Source organism: Amborella trichopoda, chromosome 6, assembly GCF_054954075.1.
Source record: "Amborella trichopoda isolate Santa Cruz 75 chromosome 6, AtrichopodaSantaCruz75HAP2 v2.0, whole genome shotgun sequence".
Lineage (NCBI taxonomy): Eukaryota > Viridiplantae > Streptophyta > Magnoliopsida > Amborellales > Amborellaceae > Amborella > Amborella trichopoda.
In genome coordinates, this window is record NC_142341.1 from 42,534,509 (window position 1) to 42,558,506 (window position 23,998).

Genomic DNA, 23,998 nt, shown 5'->3' on the forward strand with positions numbered 1-23,998 from the left:
TGCATAGGTTCATTAGGTTTCATGCTTATGTCTTCTAGCTCTCTGACTAGCACACAAAACACGTGCACATGATCTGTAAACTTGATACATTCTGCCATCTTTAATTCATTATACCTCCTCATAGCCATGGTTTGCTTCATAAGAGAGGGTTCGCCATACTCTCTCTCAAGTTTATCATAAATCTCACTTGCAGTATAGATTGACTCATACTCAAAAGCATATGAGTCGGTCATGGCAAATAAAAGAATGTGTTTGCATCTCAAATTCCACCTCTTCCAATTGGTGTACTCATCTTTAATGACTTTGAGATGAGTCGTCAATTGGATGACGAGGTCGGTCCTCAAAGAGTACCTTAAGCAAGTTTTCCTCATAAAGCATAAATTTGATTTTTCTTTTCTATGAAACAAAATTTGTCCCATCAAACCTTTCAGTTTTTAGGATCTCTGAGATGAAGGTACGACCAACTATATATTTCTATTCTCCAACAAAAATAAGAAAAAACTCCTAATGGCAATCAAGTAAAACTAGCTCTGATACCAATGAAAGAAAGACATATGTGATCATTTGCCGGAAAATACAATTTTTCTTTTTTTTTAATAATAATCACCCCTTATGTTTTGGCAATAAGATTACTCACAGATGGTCTTATTACAAACAATAGATATTCCAAAACTAAATAGCACATCAATAAAATAAACTTCAACTACTTGATGTCATTCATACAACCTAATATTGTACTTGAGAATATAAAATAAAAGAACAAACAAATAAAAGAAAGATACCAGAGATTACCTCAATTGGGCTTTTCACACCCCATATTGAGTCACCACATCCAATGGCATGGGATCTGTGGTCCAGCTTAAATCTCGAACCGGAATAGCAAATTTTTGGCCGAACTCTGTAACCGCCATTAAAATATCCACTAAACCTTAACCCCCAAAACTAACTTAAGCTTCGCTCTAATTTTTTAACCCTTAGTTTATTTTTAGGTATAGAGAGGAGAGAGAGAGAAAGTGGGGCATGTCCCTCTAGGAGAAAGAGATTAGGGGAGAGAGAGAGAAGGGTTGTGTAGAGATGGGGACAGAGCACCCCTATCTATGGTGAATATTTAGGTTTAAGGTTTTTTAGGGTTTTTCCATAGTTTGCCTCTTCATGAGATTGAATCTAGACTGTTGATCAAAGTGACTTGTGGGGTGAAAGATCTTAGTCATCCATTCCATAGATGGACCATCAACATTACGAAAGGTGCTTGGACCATTATCCCCCTTTCCTTAAACTATTTTCCCATCAATATATTTAAATAAAATAAATATCATGCATTCCATAAAATTGCATAATCCATCTCACATATTCCATAAGGATATGTCAAATATTATCAAGCAAATCAATACTACCAAATAAGGTCAATATTTACTATCTATTAAAATTGATCATATCCCGTTAAAGCAAACTTGCTATAAGACAAATAAAGCTATGGTCAATATTTCCCTTCCAAGATTTGACCACATGTCACAAATCAAAGTTACCATAACTTAAAGTCTTGAATACAAGGAAAATAAAGGGAATCCAAAGGGTGGGGTGTGCCACCCCTTTGTGGCACATGTGGGCCCCTACCCACATGCCACATGGTAGGCCCATGTGCACTTTGGGCCCCCCATGGAATTTTATAAACAATTTAATATATGAATTTTTACAATCTTGTAAAATCAATAACTGCATTTTTATAAGTCCAAAAATCATCAATAAAATATTAAGAGATTCATAAAAATTCAAATAATAAAACTAAAATAATTTCAATAATAAAATGAACACAATTAAATTAATATAATGGGAAAAAGATCCATATAGTTTTAGGAATTCAATCTGTAATTATGGGGTACTCCACCTTCAACTGTAGACTATGAACCACACTAGCTTTATTGAACCGACCCAGTTTTTCCCATGACCCACGGTCCACGCAGGGGCTCATTAGTGGGTCACCAAAGTCAGGCCGATGAATTAAGGAGTCGCAATCCTAGTCTGTAGATTACAGGTCCTCCCCTAGAGACGAGTAAAAGTCACCACGACCTGATGCGACCACAGCTCTATGACGTATAGGGGTATCTCTCGCACATGCATACGCTTTACCCAAAGGTGGATATCTGGCATTTCCGAACGATCTATCGATATGCATACCGTGTAATGGAACATTGATAACGATTTGGCCCCCATCTCATCAGGCCTACCATCACACACAAGTGTCACACAGTCCCTTGGCTCACTCATCTAGGCATAAGCTCTGACCTCATCAAGGGCTAACCCAAAACCCTTCTCGATTAATTTTTCTAACCAACTGGCCTAGATCGAGAAGCACAATCCGGTATAAGCAAACATCATCGCTTAGTATGGTCCTCGAGGGACCACACTCCCACTGAGTTTATGTTTCACTGTAATAAAAGTATTTCGATACACACTCATAAGGCCTTTGAAAGCCACATAAACCCAACAGTTTTTATTTTTTATTTTTTTGGAGAATATATTACTTGTATTCTTCTTAACTCTTTTTAAAGGGATCTTATTAGTGGAATTTTTTATGAAATTTTTTGTAAAAATCAAGATTCTTAATTTACTCCATTGTTGATGTGCTTATTTTTTAACTAAAATTCAATAACATTAAGTTAATGAATAAATACAATTATAGGGAAGAAGTTTTTTTTTAAGTTTTTTTTTTTTAAAAAAAGATAAAATACGGATTTATATCGGTTCCATTAGAAAAATATATAATTTTTTTCAAGATCTTTTGAAAATTCAAAGCTTTTAACAGATTTCAAAAAACCTTGGATTTTTTTTTAAAAAAAAGAAAAAATTGTTTTGAATGGAGACTTGCTAACTGTAGTCTAAATATATTCAACCTAGACCTTAGGCTATTATAGACTTAGTACCATGTGGTCAATCTAGCCCAATTGGCACCCGACATGAGGAATCACAAGGAGAGGTCGGGCAACTGGCTTTATAGTGCACTTTTGAACTTGTTGGCAATGAATATGCTATATGAAACTTAAGAGAGAATCTAAGAGATGAACTATTTAACCTTTTGTCCATATGTTTTGATTTAATTTCAACCATCAAAACGCACAGTTCGAAGAAGGGTTGAGATAAAAAAAGATGTTCGGAAAATAGGTTTAGAAATATAACAAGGAAAAAAAACCACAAATAAGTAATTAAGCTAGGAAAATACAAATAAACAGGGGTGAAGAACCTAACTACAAAATGTAAGAAGAACAAGAAAGTAAAAAACATGGAGATAACTACGTATAAACTATTATCTATACTAAACATGCATAGCATAAAATGGAAGAGAGAGAGGGAGAGAAAGACGGGATTGTGGAGATGCAAGAATGATTATGAAGAAAGAAGGAGAAGAGGTCTCCTCAATGAGGCAAAGAGATATAAATATAAGATGAGAATAGAGATAATAATACAACATGGAACAGAATAAAATGAGATAAAATGGCAAGAAAACTAATGTTAGTAAATAACATGCAATGAAAGTAGTAAAACTAAATACAAGAAAGAGATAGGAGGAAATAACGTTTGAAAAAGTGCTAAAATGAATGAGACGGAGAGAAATAGCGAATGACACATTGAAAAGGGGAGAGAGGAATAGATAAATACAAGTTACTAATAAAAGATATGACAAGTAAATGCAACAAGAAAAGAATAAGAGAGACTAAACTATTGAACAAAATATAAGAGAATGAAATAAAGCAAATATAAGAGAGAATGGGGAGTGATTGGGATGAATGAGATGAGATTTAAACAACAAAATAGGGGGAAAGAAAATAGATTAAAGTAAATACCCCTAAGTAAGATGGAAAAAGCATAACAAAGGAAAACAAATAAGCACTAGATAGAGAAATTAGGAATGTGGGAGATCTTCATTATTAAATGAGTAAGATGGGAAAATAGGAACACACAACTTAAAAGAAATAACTACAACAAGAAAAGAAAGGAAACAACTATACAATAAAAGAGATGAAAGATTGGGGTGAGAATAGAGAATTTATACTATCAAATGGGGAAAATAAAGAAGATACATAAGTGTAACAAACCAAGAAGAATATTTATTATAAAAAGATAGAGAATCACCACTTAATGAAGAGGAAAAGGGGGGAGAGAGAGACATCTACATTATCAAAAGAATTAAAAAAAAAAGAAAAAACCACATTAAACCTATCAATAAATAAATACTACTAAGAAGAGAAGGATGACTAAATGAAAAAAATGAGAAGTGGGGGGTTGATTGAGAAAAGAAGATCTATTCTATTAAAGAAAGAAATGAAGAAGAGAAATAGATGCAAAAAAATAAAAAGAATAAATGTAAATTAACACAAAAAAAAAATGATCATGCAATGAGAAGATGAAAAGAGGAAAGAGATGATTAAATGTTCCTAACTATACATATTAAATACAACATTAAATGAGAAAGCAATGGTATGTAAGTAAGACCATAGATAGGGGAAAATAGGGACAAACACATGTAACAATAGCTAAAAGATAAATAAATGCAATAATCAAAAGAAAAAGAAAATAGCAGCTAAATCATGAAATAAAAGAAGGAAAAAAGAAAGCCACAACAATAAAAGTAAATGCTAGAAAAACCAATGAAAAAAGAAAGAAAACAACATTTAAGACGAGCCTCCAGGCCCGGCCCCCAAAGTCGATGCTGATTCAGATCATATGGTTGCACAATCAATCCGAAACTTTCTCTGTTTTTTAATGTGGCAAGTAAAAATGGGAAGAAGAGGGTTCGGAAGGTCTGATTATCTGGACCGGCTTCGGTTTGTAATGCAGCTTAAAGGGGTTAGTAGTTTTGGTATTGGATTGAAGAGGTTAGTAGAATGGGGGTTGCTCAAGTGGGCTCACCTTGAGGCTTTTCTCATAACCTCAAGCTTGAGCTCAAGATCAAGGGGGGTTTGGGCTTAGACTAATACTCAATAAATTTGGGCATAGCTTAGGCTAAAAAATTATCATGATCTTGGACCTTTTGCATGAGGTAAAATGAGCTATTATAAGCAAAATTGACCCATGACAGCCTATAGGTCGGTTTTGTGTGACTTTTTGGCCATTAGAACTATGGCGACACTTGGATTAGTGTTGACGTTAGTTGGAATGATACCATGTCATTAATGTTGCATTAATGATGGTCAACAATTATTAATTGCTCATTAATGCGGCTTTGGTACGACCTGTTATAATCTGGCGCCATTAGCAATGGCACTAGCGGTATTTCGACTGCCTTCAAATATTGTTCTGGACACATGTCGTGTTCTGATGACTCTGATCCGATTCAGATGGACCAATCATAGCTTGAAGCTATTCTGAATGGCGTCGATGGCATTTGGACTACCGCCAGATACCGACTTGCACGCCATCTTGGTTGTACCTTTGTCTGATCATCAACGAATGGAAATTCAACAACCTTGAGCCTTATCGACGTCTGAAATGTCAATACGGGCCTTCCATGTCGACGCATACAGACTGATATGTCAGCCTGTCATCTCAGTCATGTCAGCCAAGCTGTTTCCTGCCTAGTGGAGGTCTCAGGACCTGGTGTTAATTGAAATGGAGCTGACGGCATTGACACTGCTGCCAGGCTTCGGGTTACTGTAGCTCAAAAAGGGAGGCCCGGGGCTTGGCGCTATTTGGACTGGCACTGATGGAATGACGTCAGACTTCTGGTCTTTCAGGTCGCCCTTGTGAATGGCTAGGATGACTTTAGTATTCTGCCATTGGATTTTTGGTAGGGCTTTGGTGCCCATTGAGCTAACATCGGGTCCTTTCCAGTTGAAATGCTTCATGGTCAGGTCGTTCTGAGTTTGTCTCGCTTTATTTTACCTCCTGACGCCTTTGGTCCCACTGGAGCATTAAGGATTTGGTGGAGGCTAGGTTTATGGAGAAGGGGTTCTGGTGGAATGAATGATTTACAATATCCGAGTGGTCTGCCTAAGGCATTTCAACCTATTCATAACTTCTTCAGTCAAGACTGGGGTGTCTACATCCACATCGGAGCCATTATGCCCAAATACTCAGCCCCTCTTCATCACAATTGATCTCGATTATTTTGGACTTGGAGAGATTAATCTTGCTCCCAAGATCAGTTCTTAGCATCTAAGAAACAACCAAACATGTTGAACCTGCTCAAGGGAGGCACTGGTGAGAAGCAGTGTGTCATCAACATATTGTCGATGTGATATTGGCTTATCATAACCGTGAACTTTAAGGTCGTTGATAACATTGGCCTTTATTGCAGACCTCGTCATTGCACTAAAAAATTCCCCAACTAGAGTAAACAAGAACAGAGACTGGGGTCCCCTTGTCTCAAGCATCTAGTAGCCCTGAAATAGCCAGAAGCCTTGCCGTTGATCTACACGAAGAAGTGGGCTGAGACCTGACACCCTTGATCCATCTTCTCCACATATTCCCAAAGCCTATAAGTCTCACTATGTCGTCCAAATAATCCCATTCTACACGAACGTAGGCCTTCTCAAAGTCCAGTTTACACAAGATACCATAATTCCCCAAACTTTTGATATCATGGATCACTTCCTGTGTTATCAAGATACCATCAGTAATTTGCCTTCATTTGATAAAGGTTGATTGGAGTCCTTGTACAACTTTAGAGATGACTGCCTTCAATCTGTGCGTAGGGACCTTCGCTAGGATTTTATAGATATAATTCAATAAGTTAACAGGCCTGATGTCCTCTCCATATGCTGCTTTTTAGGAACTAGGCCCATGGAGGTGGAATTAAGGGCCTTGTTAACTGTAGCATCAAAATATAATTCCTCAAAGAAAGACTTCAAGTCATCTTTAATAATATCCCATAATTCTTGGAAGAAAGCCACCATTAGGATCGAGAGCCTTATCCTTGGGTTGGGAGAATAAGGCCTCCTTAATTTCATCTAGCTGGAAAGGGTGTTCCAATTGGTTCACGAAAGCGAGGTCTAGTTGCCTGAAAGAGGGATCTTCAATGGAGAAAAGTAATATGGGTTGCGAAGAGAAGGCATTCTTGAAGAAGTTGACAATATAATTTTTTTTACCATCCCGATAGCCCTCCAAAACTCCAGGGATACTAATAACTTCCAAATTATTAGATCTCCTTTTAGAGTTGGTAATAACATGAAAGTATTTGGGGTTGTTATCACCATCTTTAATCCATCTGGAACAGGATCTCTGAAACCAGTAAATTTCTTGGGCCCTCAAGTTATCATTCAACTTATTCTTGATTAAATCTCTCTTGGACTTTTGGTCCAAAGAAAGATCCCCTTGAGACTGTTCTAGGTTCAAAACATTCAACATTCTCTCAGATTGGTTCACTCGGGCTGAGACATGATCGAAATTCCTCTTTGCTCAATCTTTAAGTCTATATTTAAGGACTTGATTTTTCTAAGCCAAGATATATCACCTACCAACCTTGGATAATCGTATTTTGCCATACTGACATAACTTCAGTTCTGAGGGAGTGATTCTGCAACCACATATGCTCAAATCAGAACTGTGGGGGGCCAAAAGAGCCTCCAAAGAGACCAAGTAATAGGGGCACATGATCCGATGAGATATATGGGAGTGCTTTAACAAAGGCTTTTGGGAAGGCGGAGTCCCAAAGTTTATCAATTAAAAACCTATTAATTCTGGATAAAAAGAGGTTTGGTGTTCGAGTTATTAGTCCATGTAAATTCAGTACCAGCCAGATTCATATTAATTAATCTATTAGATAAGATAAAATTGTTTAAGATGTTCACGTCTTCTATGATTCAGCTCCCACCACTATAATCTGATGGATATCGCCCTCGATTGTAAGTTAGGACCTTCAATGTCCTAAGTTCCTCTCGGACCTCAAATTAGTGGAACTTAGGACCTTGAAAGTCCAAGGTTCTTTAACTTAGGACCCCAAGAGCCACATTGTTGATGCCAAATAGCTCAACTTAGGACCTTCAAAGGTCCTAAATTAAAGGTGTTTTGGTTATTTTAAAAATAAAAAAATGGATATGAGTGTAATAACCAAAGTTTCAAGAGATTTTTTTATAAAGGCAATTCACAGGGATATACGAGTAAATTTCTCTACCCAAAAACATGTCAAATGAGATGCAACAAGATGGTTTTCAATGTGGCTGCAGCCTCACAAATCATTTTTATGATAAATATATATATATATATATATATATATATATAGATATAGAAAAGAGATAAAAAAAAAAGGCAAAAGTTATTTTAGTCCCCAATAATTTTTTTTCTAATTGTAGCCTTGAAATAATAATGGCTCGAGATTGAAGAATAGAGATCATGATATATATATTTTTGGGGTAGGTCACTAAGGGAGAAGGCCCCTACTCGATTTTTCATTAGTAATAAAAAGAAAATACTGTTTATAAAGTTCTAACCCGGGCATTTGTTCCACATCATAAAGTATCACCAGAGAAAGAAAATCCGGTGGTCTAGATCATCAAATATTGACATGTAAAAAAGCTGTGGTGAGATCTACCTGAATCAATGTTTGCTAAATCGAACCGGAACGGTTAATCGGACATGGGGCTGGGAGCGGTTTGAACCGAAACCGGACCAACCGGGCCGGTTAACTGGACTAACCGGTCAAGTAGATTTTTTTTTAAAAAAAATGGATAAAAAACTCCCAAATTTTTTTTTAAAAAAAAACTAAAAATACTTAGACTAAATGTATAATATCTTATTACATATATTTATTTTACAAAAGAAAATTGAAACAACTTTTTATAGAGTAATATTCGAATACTATGGTCTTGTGCTTGAAAATAGCTTAGGATATTTTTTTTGAAGATATTTTTGTCATATAATATAGAAAAAACTTCCCATATTGATAAAATATATATATATAATTTTACTAAGCAAAATGAAAATTTTCTTTTTTAGAAAAATCAATTTCTCAAATGAAGGATGATTTGAAATTAAGATCTTTGCATAACTCTCTCTCCCTCTCTCTCTCTCTCTCTCTGGAATCGGGCCATATCAAGATCGGCCAGTGACTGATCCCAAGTTAGTAGGCTGATTTTTTTAAAAATAGTTGATCTTTTAAAGGCTATTTCCATGACATTCCAAAAACTTGATAGAGAATGAACAAAAAAAAAAAATAAAGACAAATAAGAAGAGCAAAGCACATACAAGACGGTGTAGTGTTTAATTGAACATAAGGTAACCATAATTTTTACATGCACTTTAAAAAACAAAATATCTCATTTCCATAATTACAAATATAAATATATCAACTGAAAAAAAAAGATAACTAAAAAATCGAGCGACATTATCATGCATTTATAAAAAAGAAGAATAAATTTTATAAAAAAATAATATTATCAAAGTAATAATTTTATTAAGCAAAATAGAAAAACAGTTCCCATATTCATCAAAAAAATGTACTTTTATTAAAAAAATCATAATCCTATTAAAAATAATTTATTAAGCAAAATAGAAAAACACTTCTCAATATCAAAAAACATAATTTTCTTCAATAAAATATCTTTTTTAGAAAAATCGACTTTTCAAAAAACGAAAAAATGAAGCAACATTTCGAGCAAGAAACGGCCCTCAATGTTTGGATAATCGAAAAAATAAACATACACGCATTGTAAAGGCTTCGATCATCTTTCAAACGCACCCAATATCATCAAAAAATATTCTCTATTTTTTTTTAATTGAAGAAAATGGGGAAATTCGAGATCTATGAAATTTTTGTTATATAATACAACGAAAAAATTGATATAAAAAAATTTACTCAATAATAAATAAACATAGTAATTTTATTTGAGCTATAAAGCCTCAATTATTGAAATACATAACTTAATTTGATAAAAAACAACCAATAAATGGATAAAAAACCCATGTTTTTAGGTAGAACACAGGTTCTTGGAGCAGCAACCATTCGGGCTAAAATAAACCCTTTTTTTTTTTGTTTTATGATCAAATTGAAGCTTGAGTCTAGTAAATACTTCGAATAGCAATCAAACCCCTCAACTTTCTTGAAGCATCATTAGGTATTGAGGAGATTATTAAAAGAATGCCTGAGGTTTTCACAAACCTAAAAAATCCGTCATTTCAATTCAAGAAACTCATTTTTTTCAATGTTTAAATGCAAATTTAACGTTTTAGATTCATCATATAGTGATTTAAACCATTAAAACACGAAAAAACAACCAAAATATGGCTGCAAACCGAATAAAAAATGGTGAAATTTGGATTCACAGTTTTCCTTCTGCAAATAAAATAACTCTGTTATTTATAAGTTACTGTTACTTACCCTAAAAAGCTATTTTAACGATAAACCAGTCCGATAAGTTGAAAACCGACCAATTTTTAGAAAATATCGCCGAACCGGCCGTTTTTTGTACCAATTTTTTTTTAAGATGAGCGTCTATTGAGTAATACCGTAAAACCGGCCTTAACCGAAATCGGTACCTTACCGGTACCGATCTAACCGAGGCTCCATCGATATCAGCATCTAACTCTGCGAGACTCTTTAGAAAACTCAATTTTTTTAAAAAAAATAATAATAATCATCTAAGAATAAGTTATTCCGAAATTTCAGATTGAAAAAAAATCAAGGGAGGTCTTTGTACTGAGGGAGTAGAAAAAAAATATGCTCCCCAGGGAGCATAGCATACCTACGCGGGAGAAAATAACGGTAGACAAGGCGAGAGGTAAAGAGAAAGGGGGAGGAAGACCTGTTTGGGTTGAACAAATCTTGATAAAAGTATTGTTTTCCCCTCCATCCGTTTAGGAGTGGAAAAAGGTGCACCTTGGTGGCCTTCCTTATTCATGGGTGACCCACATTTCCAACACCTTTTGTTGAAGAAACGCTCCCAAAATGCAGGTAGCCCTAAATAGAGAAATCCTGCTCAATTAGGCATTTAGTAGACTTATCGAGACGTGCAAACAACTCCTCACTCACCTCTGTTCCATAAAACACCGATCCATTTAGCAGGAATCCGGTTGAAGTTTCAGATTTAAGGTTACCCTCTTTCCATTGTCGCCAAAAGTTAGGGTTCTAGTTCCTGCTTAATTCTAGCTTTCATGTTTTTGCCTTTTCATGGCTCTTACTTCCTATTTTTTTTTATCAGTGTATATCTGTGCTCTCTTATCTACTGGTACAAATTTAAACAGATTAATCGATGTGATTGTGCAGATTTTTTCAAATATACGAATTCTGGGTATTTCTTAATCACAAGGAGCTTTTAATTTTTTTTCATTTGAAGCACTTACATTTCTCTCTCTCTCTCTCCCTCTACATCTCTCTCTCTCCTGAATATTGAATAGTTTTGAGTAACATCAGTTTTAATAAGGTTTCTATTGTTAGCGCAATGCTTTTATGTGAAGTGATTTTTAAATAATAAAATGTATTTAGGATATTATATGTAAGGAAAAAGTTTATATAGAGCCGAGGCTCTAAACAATCAAATTTGAGCCTACCACAAAAATTTCACTAGAAGAGGTTGTTTTGATGCCCCAATATCTTCAAATTGATAATCTCAGCACATGAAAAAAATGGATTTCAAGTTTTGAAAATAGTGTATTTTGTAATGCCTTTTTGGACCGTAAATTTTCAAGATTTTCAAGTTTTCATAGATTAGTCGATCTACACTATTTTTGAAGCTTTAAACTTTATAAATAAATATAAAAATATACTTTAAATCAGATTTCCAATATTGAAACCACATTTCTCGACACTATTTGAAGGTAGTCTCTAATTTGATGGTTTAGAGCCTAGGTTCTATGCAAACCGCACCCTATATGTAAACCAATGCATTTTTTTTTTTAGCTATTATTGATAATTATTTAGCTTATCCGTGTGTAATTTCTCCTTAAAACAGGTCGGATAAACTTCTAAAATGGAGCAGTGGCTCAATCAGTTGCCTATAACTCAAGAAGTTTATGTAGCACTGGTTGTTTTGTTCTTCACTTCTGTTTTCTTCTTATTATGTAAGTACTTATTCGTTTAGTGCAATTTTGTGTTGTATTGGTATTTTTGTTTTCTCCCTTCTATGTGTAAGTTTTCATTGATTTAGTGCCATATGTTTATCTTGTATGAATCTTTCGTGTTCTTCTTGTCATGTAAGCATTTATAGATTTAGTGCCATAAAAAATTGTTGCATATTACATGTCCAAAAAAAAAATTTCATGTATTGGTCTTTTGTTTTCTTCTTCTCATGTAAGTTCGTTTTGATTTAGCGCCATAATTTTCTCTTGTATGGGTCCCTTTTTTTTTCTTATTGTTGTGTTAGTTTTTATTGATTCAGTGCCATAAATTTCTCTTGTATTGGTCTTTTATTTTCTTTTTGTCATTTAAGCTTTTGTTGATTTAGTGCCATAAATTTCTCTTGTATTCGTCTTTTGTTTTCTCCTTGTTATGTAAACTTTTATTGATTTGGTGCCATAAATTAATCTCTATTTTATTGGTCCATTTTTATGGGTTGTTCTTTAGCATGCAAAGTATTGGACCTCTCAAGTGGTCTTAATGCTTATTTTGAGAGCTTCTTTTGGGATTTGAAATAGTTTTTCTCAACACTAATTGATTTATATGGATTTTCTTTTTTTGTGCAGTCCGTTTTTTTAGGCGCACAAAATCTAACACCATTGTTCTAGCTGGTTTAAGTGGAAGTGGAAAAACTGTGCTCTTTTACCAAGTAAGCACCTTTATGGATGGCTTGGAAGTGTTTTGTAATATTTGTAAGAGATGAAATGAGTTTTGATGGATAAGTGAAATATTTTGTTGGTAGTTTTATTTGGTAACTTATGTAGTTTTTGGAGTTAAATTCTATGATTAAATATTAAAGTTTTTGTTCTCTTTTCTTACTTTGAATGGGGATGATGTTTTGGCTGAAGAGGGTAGCTCATTTCAGTTGTGACTGTTTCATCTTTGTTTTGAAAATGACCCCTCATTGTCTCGTGTATTATTGAGTTTTTATTATTTATTTATTTATTTATTCCTGCACTCACTTATCTTTAATGAAATTCCCCCACACACAAACAGAAAAGGAGATAAAATTTAAAAAATAAAATAAAATCAAAATTTTATTGATGTTTACTCCCCCATAAAGGTTACATATCCAAGGAGGAATACTCTTTTAAATCAATTTATTTTTTGTCGCTAAATATGATGTAGCGAGCTTACAGGGCTTTGACCTTAGATGAGCAATGGGTAGAAGTTTTGAGGCAGTTAAGTGTTGGGATGCTAGGATTGTAGATGTGGCTCCACCTGAGCATGCCTTCCAGAGTTTGGTGTTGTGCCTGTCAATGGTTTGACAGTCTGGATCTCCCAATAGGTGTCAATTGTGGTGGTAAACCCTTATGCTTGAGTGACTGAGCAGAAATGTGTTTGGGCCTTATCAGGGAAGTTCCCTGACCCCACCTTCCCAATAATGTTAGCTGGCTCGCTACAATACTTAGGAATAGTCCGTGTACTTGGCTTTCGTATCTTTGTGATTGATGGAGAGTTGCTCATCTAAGGGGTAAAAAGTCCAACATTTAGGGCAAATGAAGAGTCGGCTGTCAGCCAGTTTCTATTGTAGTCGCATGAGGCATGGCTTTAAGTATTTGATTTCGAAGGTATGTGGAGGGTTTACATTGTCATAACTCGGATTGAAGCTCTGTAATATTTTAGCTTGGATCGCCATTATTTGTATTTTGGGCAGTTTTTAAGCTGGGTTTTGGTGAAGTGTCCTTAGCCAAATTTGGGCATAGTTGTGTTTCTGGCCTTATCTCCTCACACCCAGAGATCAAAGTGAAATCAAAATTCAAATTTTAGCACTAATTACTGAAACCTTTTCCCTTAATCTCCCTGATTTATAATTAAAATGCCATGGCCTTTTGAATAACGGACAGTTTCTCCCTCACACTATACCTATGATTATCAGGTTCTGGTGCTCCAAATTTTCTCATTCTCAGTATGTCTTGAAACCAACAAGCTGCATTGGAGTAACTTTAGTGCCATCAACTTAATAAAGGCTTAATCCATTATTCTTGTGCCATGTTGTCGAATCAGACCAGAATTGGCTTTGATGTGAACCAGAAGTCCAGAACAAGTTCCCTTAAATACTCTGGATCAAAATAAACCCTGAATTCTCTTCCTAATTCATCTTTAGAAGAATTAGATCAAAGGTAAACACATGCTTGGATCTATGACCAAGATTCAACTCGAATACGGAGCTTCATATACGTGGCACAAGCTCCCCAGAAAGCATTTCATGCTCCTGCATCTATCATGAACACCACTCCATAACATAGTTACCAGGATCTTCCAGCCAGGGGTTTGATTTAGCTCCAAAATCTCGTGCTGCGCTCCAGGGAAGGGAATCTCACCCCTCTGAGATTTTTAAACCTTGGTATCTTGATCCTCCCAACCAAGGACCAAGATCCTGAGTTACAGGCGATCCATATTCTGTTGCAATGTAGTACAGTCTAGCAATATTACATAGTCTAACAATGTCATATATATAGTAGTGTATTGTATAATCTATAATTTATATTATATTTTATAGTCTATAGATTGTATATGATGAATTTAAATATAGTTGCATATAGTAATTGTATAGTCTATAGTCTATATTATATTTTATAGTCCATACATTGTATATAATGAATTTAAATTTAAATATAGTTGCATATAGTACAATATAGTAAAGTATAGTGTATAGCATTGTATTGTAGTATAATATAGCAATAAATCATTGTATAGCAATGTGCTATAGTAATAGTATATGCTATATTATTATACTAGTTAACTGCTCTGGTGGGCCTCGATTTTTAATCAAATGAAGCTCGGTCCAGTATAATTTATCATTCGATCCTGATTAAGTTTGGATTGAGCACCCCCTAGATTTAAGGGCTTATAGACTGCCATCCCTTCCATAGGGAGCTTTCTGCTTGTCACGATCCCCTAGTCCAGATCCTGATCTGATTCAATCCCGCTTCTGATAACCATGCTCTATAACAAATATTATTGCTAAGCCACTATCTGATTTGATAATTAGCTGACCATTTAGTGGCTCTCCCAAATCAGGTATTAAAAGAGGCGATTCAACCTGAATCACCCTGGGTTTGGCCGCAAAGTCACTTGTTTTTCCCTCCTTCCTATCATTGGCACCAATGTGGTAATCCCCAATGGAAGCCACATAACTTAGCCTTTTAACTTATTTGCTTAGAATTAACTGCTGAAGTTTTATTGTCAGGGGGATTGATTTGTTACTGAAATTTTGTTGGGACTTTGATTTCCTTGAGATATTGAGTTCCTTTTAATTGTTTTTGTATTATCGCCTTCTGGGAAATTTATGACTTATGCTTCTTGCTGCATCATTTCACTTGGAAGTTTAAAGGGAAAGCATGAAGCTTTAATGGCCAGGCCCTGCATTTTTATTATTCTGGTGATTGTGGAGTTGATGTTGCATAACCTGACATTAAATCGAACTTTATTGCAAGAACTTGTATTGAGATGTTGGGGTATGACTGGTTGACATGGTTGAGTAAGCTTGTTGTGCCATGATGTAGTTGAAAGTGAATGGAGGGAGTGTCCTGATGCATGTTGGAGCTTCAGATTAGAGTCTTGATTTGATTGCTCTGAGTCAAACGATTGATATATTCAGAAGGAAAAGAAGCCATCAGAGGGCATAGGTAAGTATGAATGTTGGAGGAATAGGATTATGACTGGAAAGGTCAATTTGGGTGTGTTTGCAGGAAGGTTATAAGTTACAGATTTCCTCTTTATCATTGAATAATATCTTGGTTATACGCATCTTAAATTTTACTAAGCTGAGAATTAGTTCTTAATTTTTTTTTGTTGTTGTTGTTGAGCTGTTGACTTTGTATTATTTGTCTACACTAAAAAAACAAAGAGATCCTCTTTTCTACCACTCTGCTTCCAAATCTAGCCTTTGGCCATCTCTTCATAGCCCATTATGACTCTACAGAGTGGCGGACTGTAAGTCTAAGCGTGCATTATGCTGTAAATAATATTTGCACATGCAATTGTCCCAATCAACATATTTATTGTTGTATCATTGTTTGATAATTGCTTGGGTCCGGTTGCATATGACAATGTGATATGCTAATGAGTATCATAGATCATAATGCCTACCCAATGACACTAATGGGCATCATGATCAACTACTAGGTATTATATCAAGCAAAAAGATCTACTAACAGGTATGGTATCAGTCTTTATGGCACCTTTATATGAAACCAAGGTTCAAAAAAAGGGATTCGGGCTCCTAGGCGGTTTGGGTGCCTGGCCGCCTAGGCGGGCGCCCAAGGACAGGGAGCCCTCAACAATATCAAACCCCTCCCACCCCAAAAAAAAAAAATAGGGGAGTTCTTAGGGCTGGTTTATAGCTTTAGGTAGTTTTTAGGGCAATTTTAAAGCTTCAAACTCCTCGTGATCATGAAATATACGAAAAAAACAATAAAAGAATACATTATATGCTCAATTTCATCATCCAAGTGAGAAAAAATTCAATCTTTTAACTACAAACATGTAAATATATTGTAAAAATAAAAAATAAAAGAAAAAAACACATGATTCATAACATAATGTGTTGTAGCAAAATAAAATCAAAACCCTCTTTCAAATATGATAATACTTAAAAAATATCAAAATCAAATCGGTGTCGGTGCAAACCTCATCTACTAGGTCGCCAAAAGTTCTCAAAATCAACTTTTAGAAGCTCCAAATCCACCCATGAACTATTGTCTTTGTTTTGGGAAGAAATCGGAAAAATATAAAATTTATCGATCTTTCGATGAATTACAAAATAGTGGTTTTTGAAGGTTTTCTCTGACCCTAAAGGCCACGGATTGTATATTGGGGGTTTAAAATACCCCTTGAAACCAAAAAATTACCCAAGGGTTTTTTTTCCCTGCCAGAAATTTGTCATAGGGTGGTGCCTAGGCGGCCGCCCAGACAATAACACCTAGGTAGTGCTCAAACCGCCTTGGTGGGCGGCGCCCAGATGCAAAACACCTTATGCACCTGCCTAGATTGCGCCTAGGCGTTTTGAAAATTTTTCCACCAAAGCGGTCAGGCGGCCGAATTTTTGAACTATGTATGAAACATGTGTAAATGTGATATATTATAGAGTTGTGGAGGAACCAGAGGGGTAGATCCTGCAGGGTTTTTGAGATTATTGCTTAAGACATGATAAAGGGAGGCAGTTATTGCTAGGTGTTACTTCTGTTATGGGCAAAAGCACATGGTGAATATTTTGTGTTATGGGGAGTTAAATGTGATGTTTGTTTGACATTAGTATTGTACTGATACTGGGTGAGTTTTTCAAGGGAGGTTGACGAATGGATTCAGACCATAGTTACAGGAATCTCTCCACCGATCTCGCGTTTCCGGTTCCGAAACCTGATTTCGCGTTTTCGTTAAGGAATCTCCATGGAAACCATTTTTCAGAACCAAGGAAATTTGATTCCTTAATTTGGGACTCTTGATTCGACACATCTTCAAAAACAATTTTTCAAAACCAAGAAAACCCGATTCTTTAATTTCGGAACCTCGATTCAACACATTTTTAGAAACCATTTATCGAAACCAAGGAAACTTGATTCCTTAATTTCGGAATCTTGATCCAACACATCTTTAGAAACTTGAATCCATTAATTGTGGGTAGATGTTCCCAAATATATCAAATCTGGATTCCTGCAAGGATTAAATCTTGATTCCACATCAATTGGAGTAGAAATCTTCCTTCGAATGCTTGTAGTCGTTGCACGGTTTCATTATTTTACTTGTGCCACTCTGGATGGCCTTTACTTTAAATTTAAAATAAAACTGATAAATACAACACGTACAATTAAAAGTAAAACCATGGCATAGACATAATCCTACTTTGTCTTTATAATAATGAAGCAATTTAGAAATATTTGTTTTTTGTATATAATGACCATAAGTTCAATAGTCAACACAATCACTTTAAAATTTTAGAAACCTTCTAATAAGAGACATCCAATATAGGTTCTCAAGTTGATGAGGCTCAATATGTGTTTGTGGCTTCCTTCTCCATAAAAATGGAATCTCGATTCCTGGTAGGGGTCATCAAACGCATTCCATAGTCCATATTATTGTAAATCTCGATCTCAAACTGCCATGGATCTCTAATCCATTTACTTCAGAAACTTGATTCCAAATATGTTAGAATCACGGTTCGAAACAACAACATATCTCTGTTCCACAAATGTCAGAAACTCAATTCCATAGATGTCAAAAACTCGATTCCGCATATTAATGAATCTTGACTTCTGAAGTGTCGATTCCAAGGAGATGGGAATCTTGATTCCAAGGAGGACAGAATCTAGATTCCATATGTGGATGAAACTTGGATCTATTCCGGTTGAATCACAATTCTCAAAAACTAGGAATCTCGTTCCTAGCGATTCCTATTGTTCGGACATCGAATTCCTAAGACATGAATCTTCTAGCCGGCCGCAATTCTGCAATTCTGGTTCCTAAAACGATTCGGGTTCCTAGGTGTTTCCAACAACTATGATTCAGACAACTAGTGAAATGGGATTACTTGGTATGAATTTTCTTTGTAGAGGAAGAGTGTTCCATTGGCTTAAAATTCTCTCAAAGGACAATGGGATACTCCATGTAGTTGGATTCTTGTACATTTCAAATAGTATAGGCCTGTAGGGTTCTATGTGGCTTCGATATGTTAGAGGGGGTGAGAGTTGGCAGGGTTGTGCTGTAGGGTCCCTGTGCAATCATGGTGAAGTTACAGGTCTAGGGCCAGCCTTTGTGTGATGCAGGATGAAAGTCTTTAGCACTTAAAAAGCTGAGTGTGCTAGGATTTTTTTTGAAGGGTGACATGGCCGACATCATATGTACAGTTTGTCTTGTATTAGGAAGACCTAGATTTGGTCTTCGCTTTGGGGAAAAACATTATTACAACTTTTCAAAAGAAAAAAATATTATTACAGACCATTGTGTAAAGATAAATGCTCCTCCTTGAGCTCTCCTGGTGTGGCTGTTTATGAGATTATGTAAGTTGGAATAACTTGTTTCGACACAAACATGTCGGATGGGAAACAAGAGCTTAATAATTATCAATGCAGCCTACCTCTTTAATAGGCATTATGCCTTTGTAATACAAAGTTTACTTCTTGATTCAGCACTTCCTTGCTTGGTGTATTTGTTTCTATGTTGAATTGTTGATGCAGGTGCAATTATCCATATTGTTGGAAGTTTCATATTTATGAAGTTTTTTTGACTGATTTGGAGGGCATATGGTAGATAGGATCCCTACACTTGGCTTTCCTAATGTAGTTTTTGTACTTATTCGCTGTCATATTTTCTGTTGGCTGTACTTTTTAAAATCATATTTTCTGTTGATTACCTTGTGAAGCTTGGTTTGCTCTCAATAACTTGCTCACACTAACTGCTAATCTTTCAAACAAAGTTGTCAACATGTGACCCTTGCTCGCTTGGATATTTCTTTAATTGTCTTTCCATATGGCTGGGTTTGTGAAAGCTTAGATGTAGGAACCTCGCAATTAGAGTTACTGTTTTGCATTGATAATCCTATCTATGTTTCTGAAAATCTGGATTTCTAGTTATGTTCCCAGATTAGTGATCAAAGTTCCATCTTGTAAATACATCTTTGTTGGTGGAATCTTGATTTCAACTTTAAATGAGTTTTTTCTTTCCTTTTTTTTTTGGGAGAACTTAGTGAGAATTTTTTTAATTCCAACTTAGTGAGAATTGTATATGTCAGAGAAATGAAACGCCATGCTTTTGAGTCAGACACATTAGAGACTTGGTCCTTTCAATGAGGATAGTAAACTATTTGGATTATCCGTTTCATTAGGTTAATAACCTAATTTCTGTAAAAGGCTTTCTAGAATAAGTCGATTGTGTCAAGTTGCTATGCTTTACAAAATCAATTCCGATTACGCAGTAAGTTTCACATAAACTCAAGGGAGGCGATGATTTCAAGTCGCTATGCTCTCAATAATTTTGTCAGAACTTCTAGTTCTTAATACAAATGCTAACAGTTTCAAAAGAAAAAGAGAGAAAGTATTTAGAACTCTTATGATTCAAGTGAATTTGTCTGATTATCTTTCTTGTTTCTGTGTCTATTTAGAATTTTCCTGACTGTTTTTATTGTTAAATTTATTTTCTTTACAGCTTGTTGTTTCAATTAGTCGCTTTTTGGAAATATATATCCAGAGATTTGAGAAACCGGAATACATTGGATATTTATAGGTTTCATTGAAGAAGTTATATCGGAGATAACATCCAATAATATATACGATTTATCCAATACAATACCAATAATCAAATATTTATATATTTATCAATTTTTCTAAAGTCCAATACATATTTTAAGCAAATTATAGGAAACTACCTTTTTCTATGAGTTAATAATTAATTCTTGTATTTTAATATTCTAAGGAATGTAACAAAAGAATAACACATACCTTACATTTTCATTTTAGGGTGTTGTTTTAAACTTTAAAAAAGCCTTGGAAAAGATTAGTAGACTTTTTTGTTGGGATGGGGGGGGGGGTGCTTTTTTTCCTTTTCTTAACATTTTTTTGGATTCCCTTGTTAATAACATAAAAGAATAACATGCTAAGGTAAATGGTTTTGGTTTGAATTGACACTCAACCTGAGTTTTGTTTTTAACTCTTTGCTTAAGAGTATTTGGTTACAAACTTAGAATGTCGGTATCATGTTATGGCAAATGCTTATATAAGTTGTATCCAAGTATCTTAGCTATGGCATGGGGGGTATGGGTCCCTTATACATGCGGGTGCTTCTTAGAGCTAGGGATGCCTTTCTGTACCTTGTTACCTTTTAGTTTGTGTGTGTGTGCATGCGCATACACATGTGAGTATGCGTGTGTGGATAAAATAAAAAGTAAATATTCTTGCATGATAAAATTAGTCTTCTAATTTATGTCTACAAGCATTAGAAAAACGTAATTTTATTGCCAGCAGGATAAGTAATAACTCACTTCTTAATTGATAAGAACGTATCAAACCTTTGAAACATTGTGCTCTTTATCTTTGAAACATTGTGCTCTTTATCCTTTTTTTTTATATTGCCTCTGTATTTTTCTAGTTTGCATTTCTTTAATAGGGTTATTTGGGTTTTGTGATGATTGTAATCTTTTTGCCCTGGACTAGCTTCGAGATGGCTCCTCGCACCAAGGTACTGTTACATCAATGGAACCAAATGAGGGCAGTTTCGTGCTTCACTCAGAGACTTCAAAGGTATGGTTGCTATGGAAGTGTCGTCTCCTTGTGTCTCTTGTGTTTGCTCTCCACTACATCCACACACAAAAAATTGATAATAAGATCTCTCTCTCTAACTCTCTCTCTCTCTCTCTCTCATTCTTTTGTGTTCTCTCTGTTGCATGCACGTACGTAAGTTGATACTGAAATTGACAGAGATGAAGACTCACTCTTCTTGTCCTTTAAACAGAAGGGGAAGATAAAGCCTGTGCATGTAGTCGATGTCCCAGGGCATTCTCGCCTTAGGCCCAAACTGGATGAATACTTGTCCCAGGCAGCTGGACTAGTATTCATTGTTGATGCTTTGGATTTCTTGCCAAATTGTCGAGCTGCTGCTGAGTAATTTTTCTTGCCCTTTTTCTTTGTCCGAAGCTGTTAGTATTGGCAATTAACCTGATTTCTAATCTGTTTTTGCTTGTATTGTTTTTCTTGATGGTTCTTTTTCCTTGTATTATTGAAAGGTACCTCTATGATATTCTGACGAAGGCAAGTGTTGTCAAGAAGAGAATCCCGGTTCTAATTCTCTGCAACAAGACTGATAAAGTGACAGCACACTCCAAGGATTTCATAAGGAAACAGCTTGAAAAAGAAATGTATGGATTTAAGTTGATATTTTCTTTTCTGAGTTCTTCATAGTTGCTGCCTATATTCTCTTAGCGAGTTTCCAAATCTACAATGAGGGTACTCAGCCTTTGATAAATCGTACAAACTATTATTCCATTAATTGTTACAACTACTTTCAATGTTTCTACAATTTTAGGAACCACTCGATTTTTTTCTTAAATTGTTAATTTACAAGGAGTGCTGTTATTTATGTGAGCCTTCACAAAGATGATTTAACAAACTTTGTGATTGTGCATATTTTATTTGCAAAAAATAAGCCTACTATCTTATTTGTAAATAGTGTACTCTGCATAATATTATTTTGTTAGCTATTTGGTACAACTACAAACCTTGTACTTTATATAATATTATATAATTATTTAATTTTTGGGGCTATTTTTAGCTGCTTTTAGTTATTTTTGGCTAAAAACATGTGTTTTTCAGCAATTTATTTTAAACAAAGTACAAACAGCTTTTTTAAAAGATAAACTTGTATGTAAAACTGCCTATAAATATATATCTGATAATTTTATGAGAGAGACTGACAAACATCAGATAATGAATTATCTGGATTAATTTGATTGGAACAGTGATTATTAGTTATAATAAGTACATCCAAACAAGCTCGGAATGATCATTATAAAGTAAGGCGGAACATATGGAGAGTATTAATTTAATACCAGGACCGGTGATCTCTCCTTGCTTCTCATGAAATGTTCGCCGTTGCGCCTTGCAATGGCTATTACTCGAAAAGTATTTTTGTAACATAAGTTATCCAAAAATATAGGATATATGGCTGTTTAGAGCAAGATCTTGACCCCGATTTTCACAATATTTTGTATTTAGTATTCCATGAAAGTTTAGGTTAACATCCATTCAAAAGAAATATGGTGCATTATGGCATTGGTCTGAAAATAAGCTTTTCATTATTTGTGGAAATTGAAGTTGCTTTTCAGTTTTCTTCATGAATGTTTTCCCATGCTTGGTGATTTGCAGAGACAAGCTTCGTACGTCAAGAAATGCTGTTTCTGAAGCTGACATCAGCAATGAGTTTACACTTGGTGTTTCAGGGCAACCTTTCTTGTTTTCTCAGTGTGTCAACGAGGTCACTATTGGGGAAGCATCGGGCCTGACTGGTGAGATTTCACAGCTTGAACAATTCATCAGGGAGCATGTGAAATCTTAACGATCTAGGTAAAAATCATAACTTAGACGTCATTTTTTTGACCTTCAGGCTTCATAAGGCCACTACGTATGTATTTATCTATAATTTTCCCATATCGTCGATCCATGGTTCTATACTGAAAATGTTTTTGGCTGATATGACCTCCCCAACTTCGGTTGTAACAAGAACCTGTCGAAATCGATCAACTGAGCAACTCTCTCTCTCTCTCTCTCTCTCTCTCTCTCTCTCTCTTTGCTTTTATAGTAATTTGTGCGGATGCACTGATCTGTTTTGTTATTGTCTCAGGTTGCTAACAACTAGTGGTTTCAGGGTGTGGCGGTTTACTTTTGGCGACAAGTTGACAAGATCTCCAAAAAATGTTGCTGGGGATTGCAACCGTTTGACTGTGTTTGCCCTTTGAAAGGGATTTGTTCCCCCTGAAACTTTATGTACTACCTTTACCATGAAAAATCTCTATAAGAAAGAAAATTTTAAAATTTTAATCATGTGCCAAAGTTTAAACGAGTAGCATTTTTGTAATGTTTGAAAATTGAATTCATATATTATGATGTATAATTTGAGCATTCAACCTGCATCTTTGAAAGCCCTTTGCAAAATGGGTTCTCTATACCACTGTATTAATCAGATTGGCTACTGGCAGGTCAACCTCTCTCTGTCCTTGCTGCCATTGTCTTCACTCTCATTCTTCCTGCAAGATGGCTGCGTCAAGCCGTGAAAGAGACTCTATAGCAGTTAAAACACCTAGCTACGTTGATTGTTTTAGTCTAAAATTTTGGGAACTCTATAGTAATTACTAGATTATTGTTATTAAAAGAAAAACATTGAATTTTGAGCTTTGTGGCATTCAGATCTAGCCTTTAAAAAATTGAATGGCCTTATTCAATATTGAGGCATTAGTTTTTTCTAGTA

At 35.1% G+C, this 23,998-nt stretch overlaps 1 protein-coding gene across 6 annotated transcripts; it reads left to right on the forward strand.

Annotated features, from left to right (window-relative positions):
• The first annotated feature begins 10,921 nt into the window (after positions 1-10,921).
• On the forward strand, positions 10,922-23,657 carry LOC18438720 (uncharacterized). 6 transcript variants are annotated; one of them, XM_088870953.1, is made up of 9 exons: positions 10,922-11,020; positions 11,880-11,988; positions 12,610-12,692; positions 15,553-15,675; positions 21,193-21,279; positions 21,491-21,639; positions 21,762-21,893; positions 22,900-23,097; positions 23,375-23,657. In XM_088870953.1, the coding sequence occupies exons 5-8, from the start codon at positions 21,232-21,234 to the stop codon at positions 23,087-23,089; spliced, it is 519 nt and encodes a 172-aa protein (XP_088727079.1). In that variant the 5' UTR covers positions 10,922-11,020; positions 11,880-11,988; positions 12,610-12,692; positions 15,553-15,675; positions 21,193-21,231; the 3' UTR covers positions 23,090-23,097; positions 23,375-23,657. The 6 variants fall into 6 exon arrangements, with proteins under 6 accessions (XP_088727079.1, XP_088727081.1, XP_088727078.1 ...); XM_088870955.1 differs by having other exon boundaries at positions 23,399-23,657; XM_088870952.1 differs by lacking the exon at positions 15,553-15,675 and having other exon boundaries at positions 10,922-11,219; positions 23,399-23,657.
• Positions 23,658-23,998: the final 341 nt, after the last annotated feature.

Coding starts and splice junctions, on each gene's coding strand:
- LOC18438720 (XM_088870952.1), top strand. CDS start 11,898: ATGGAGCAGTGGCTCAATCAGTTGCCTATAACTCAAGAAGTTTATGTA. Junction 11,989..12,609: donor TTCTGTTTTCTTCTTATTAT/GTAAGTACTTAT, acceptor TTTTTTGTGCAG/TCCGTTTTTTTAGGCGCACA. Junction 21,894..22,899: donor AAACAGCTTGAAAAAGAAAT/GTATGGATTTAA, acceptor GGTGATTTGCAG/AGACAAGCTTCGTACGTCAA.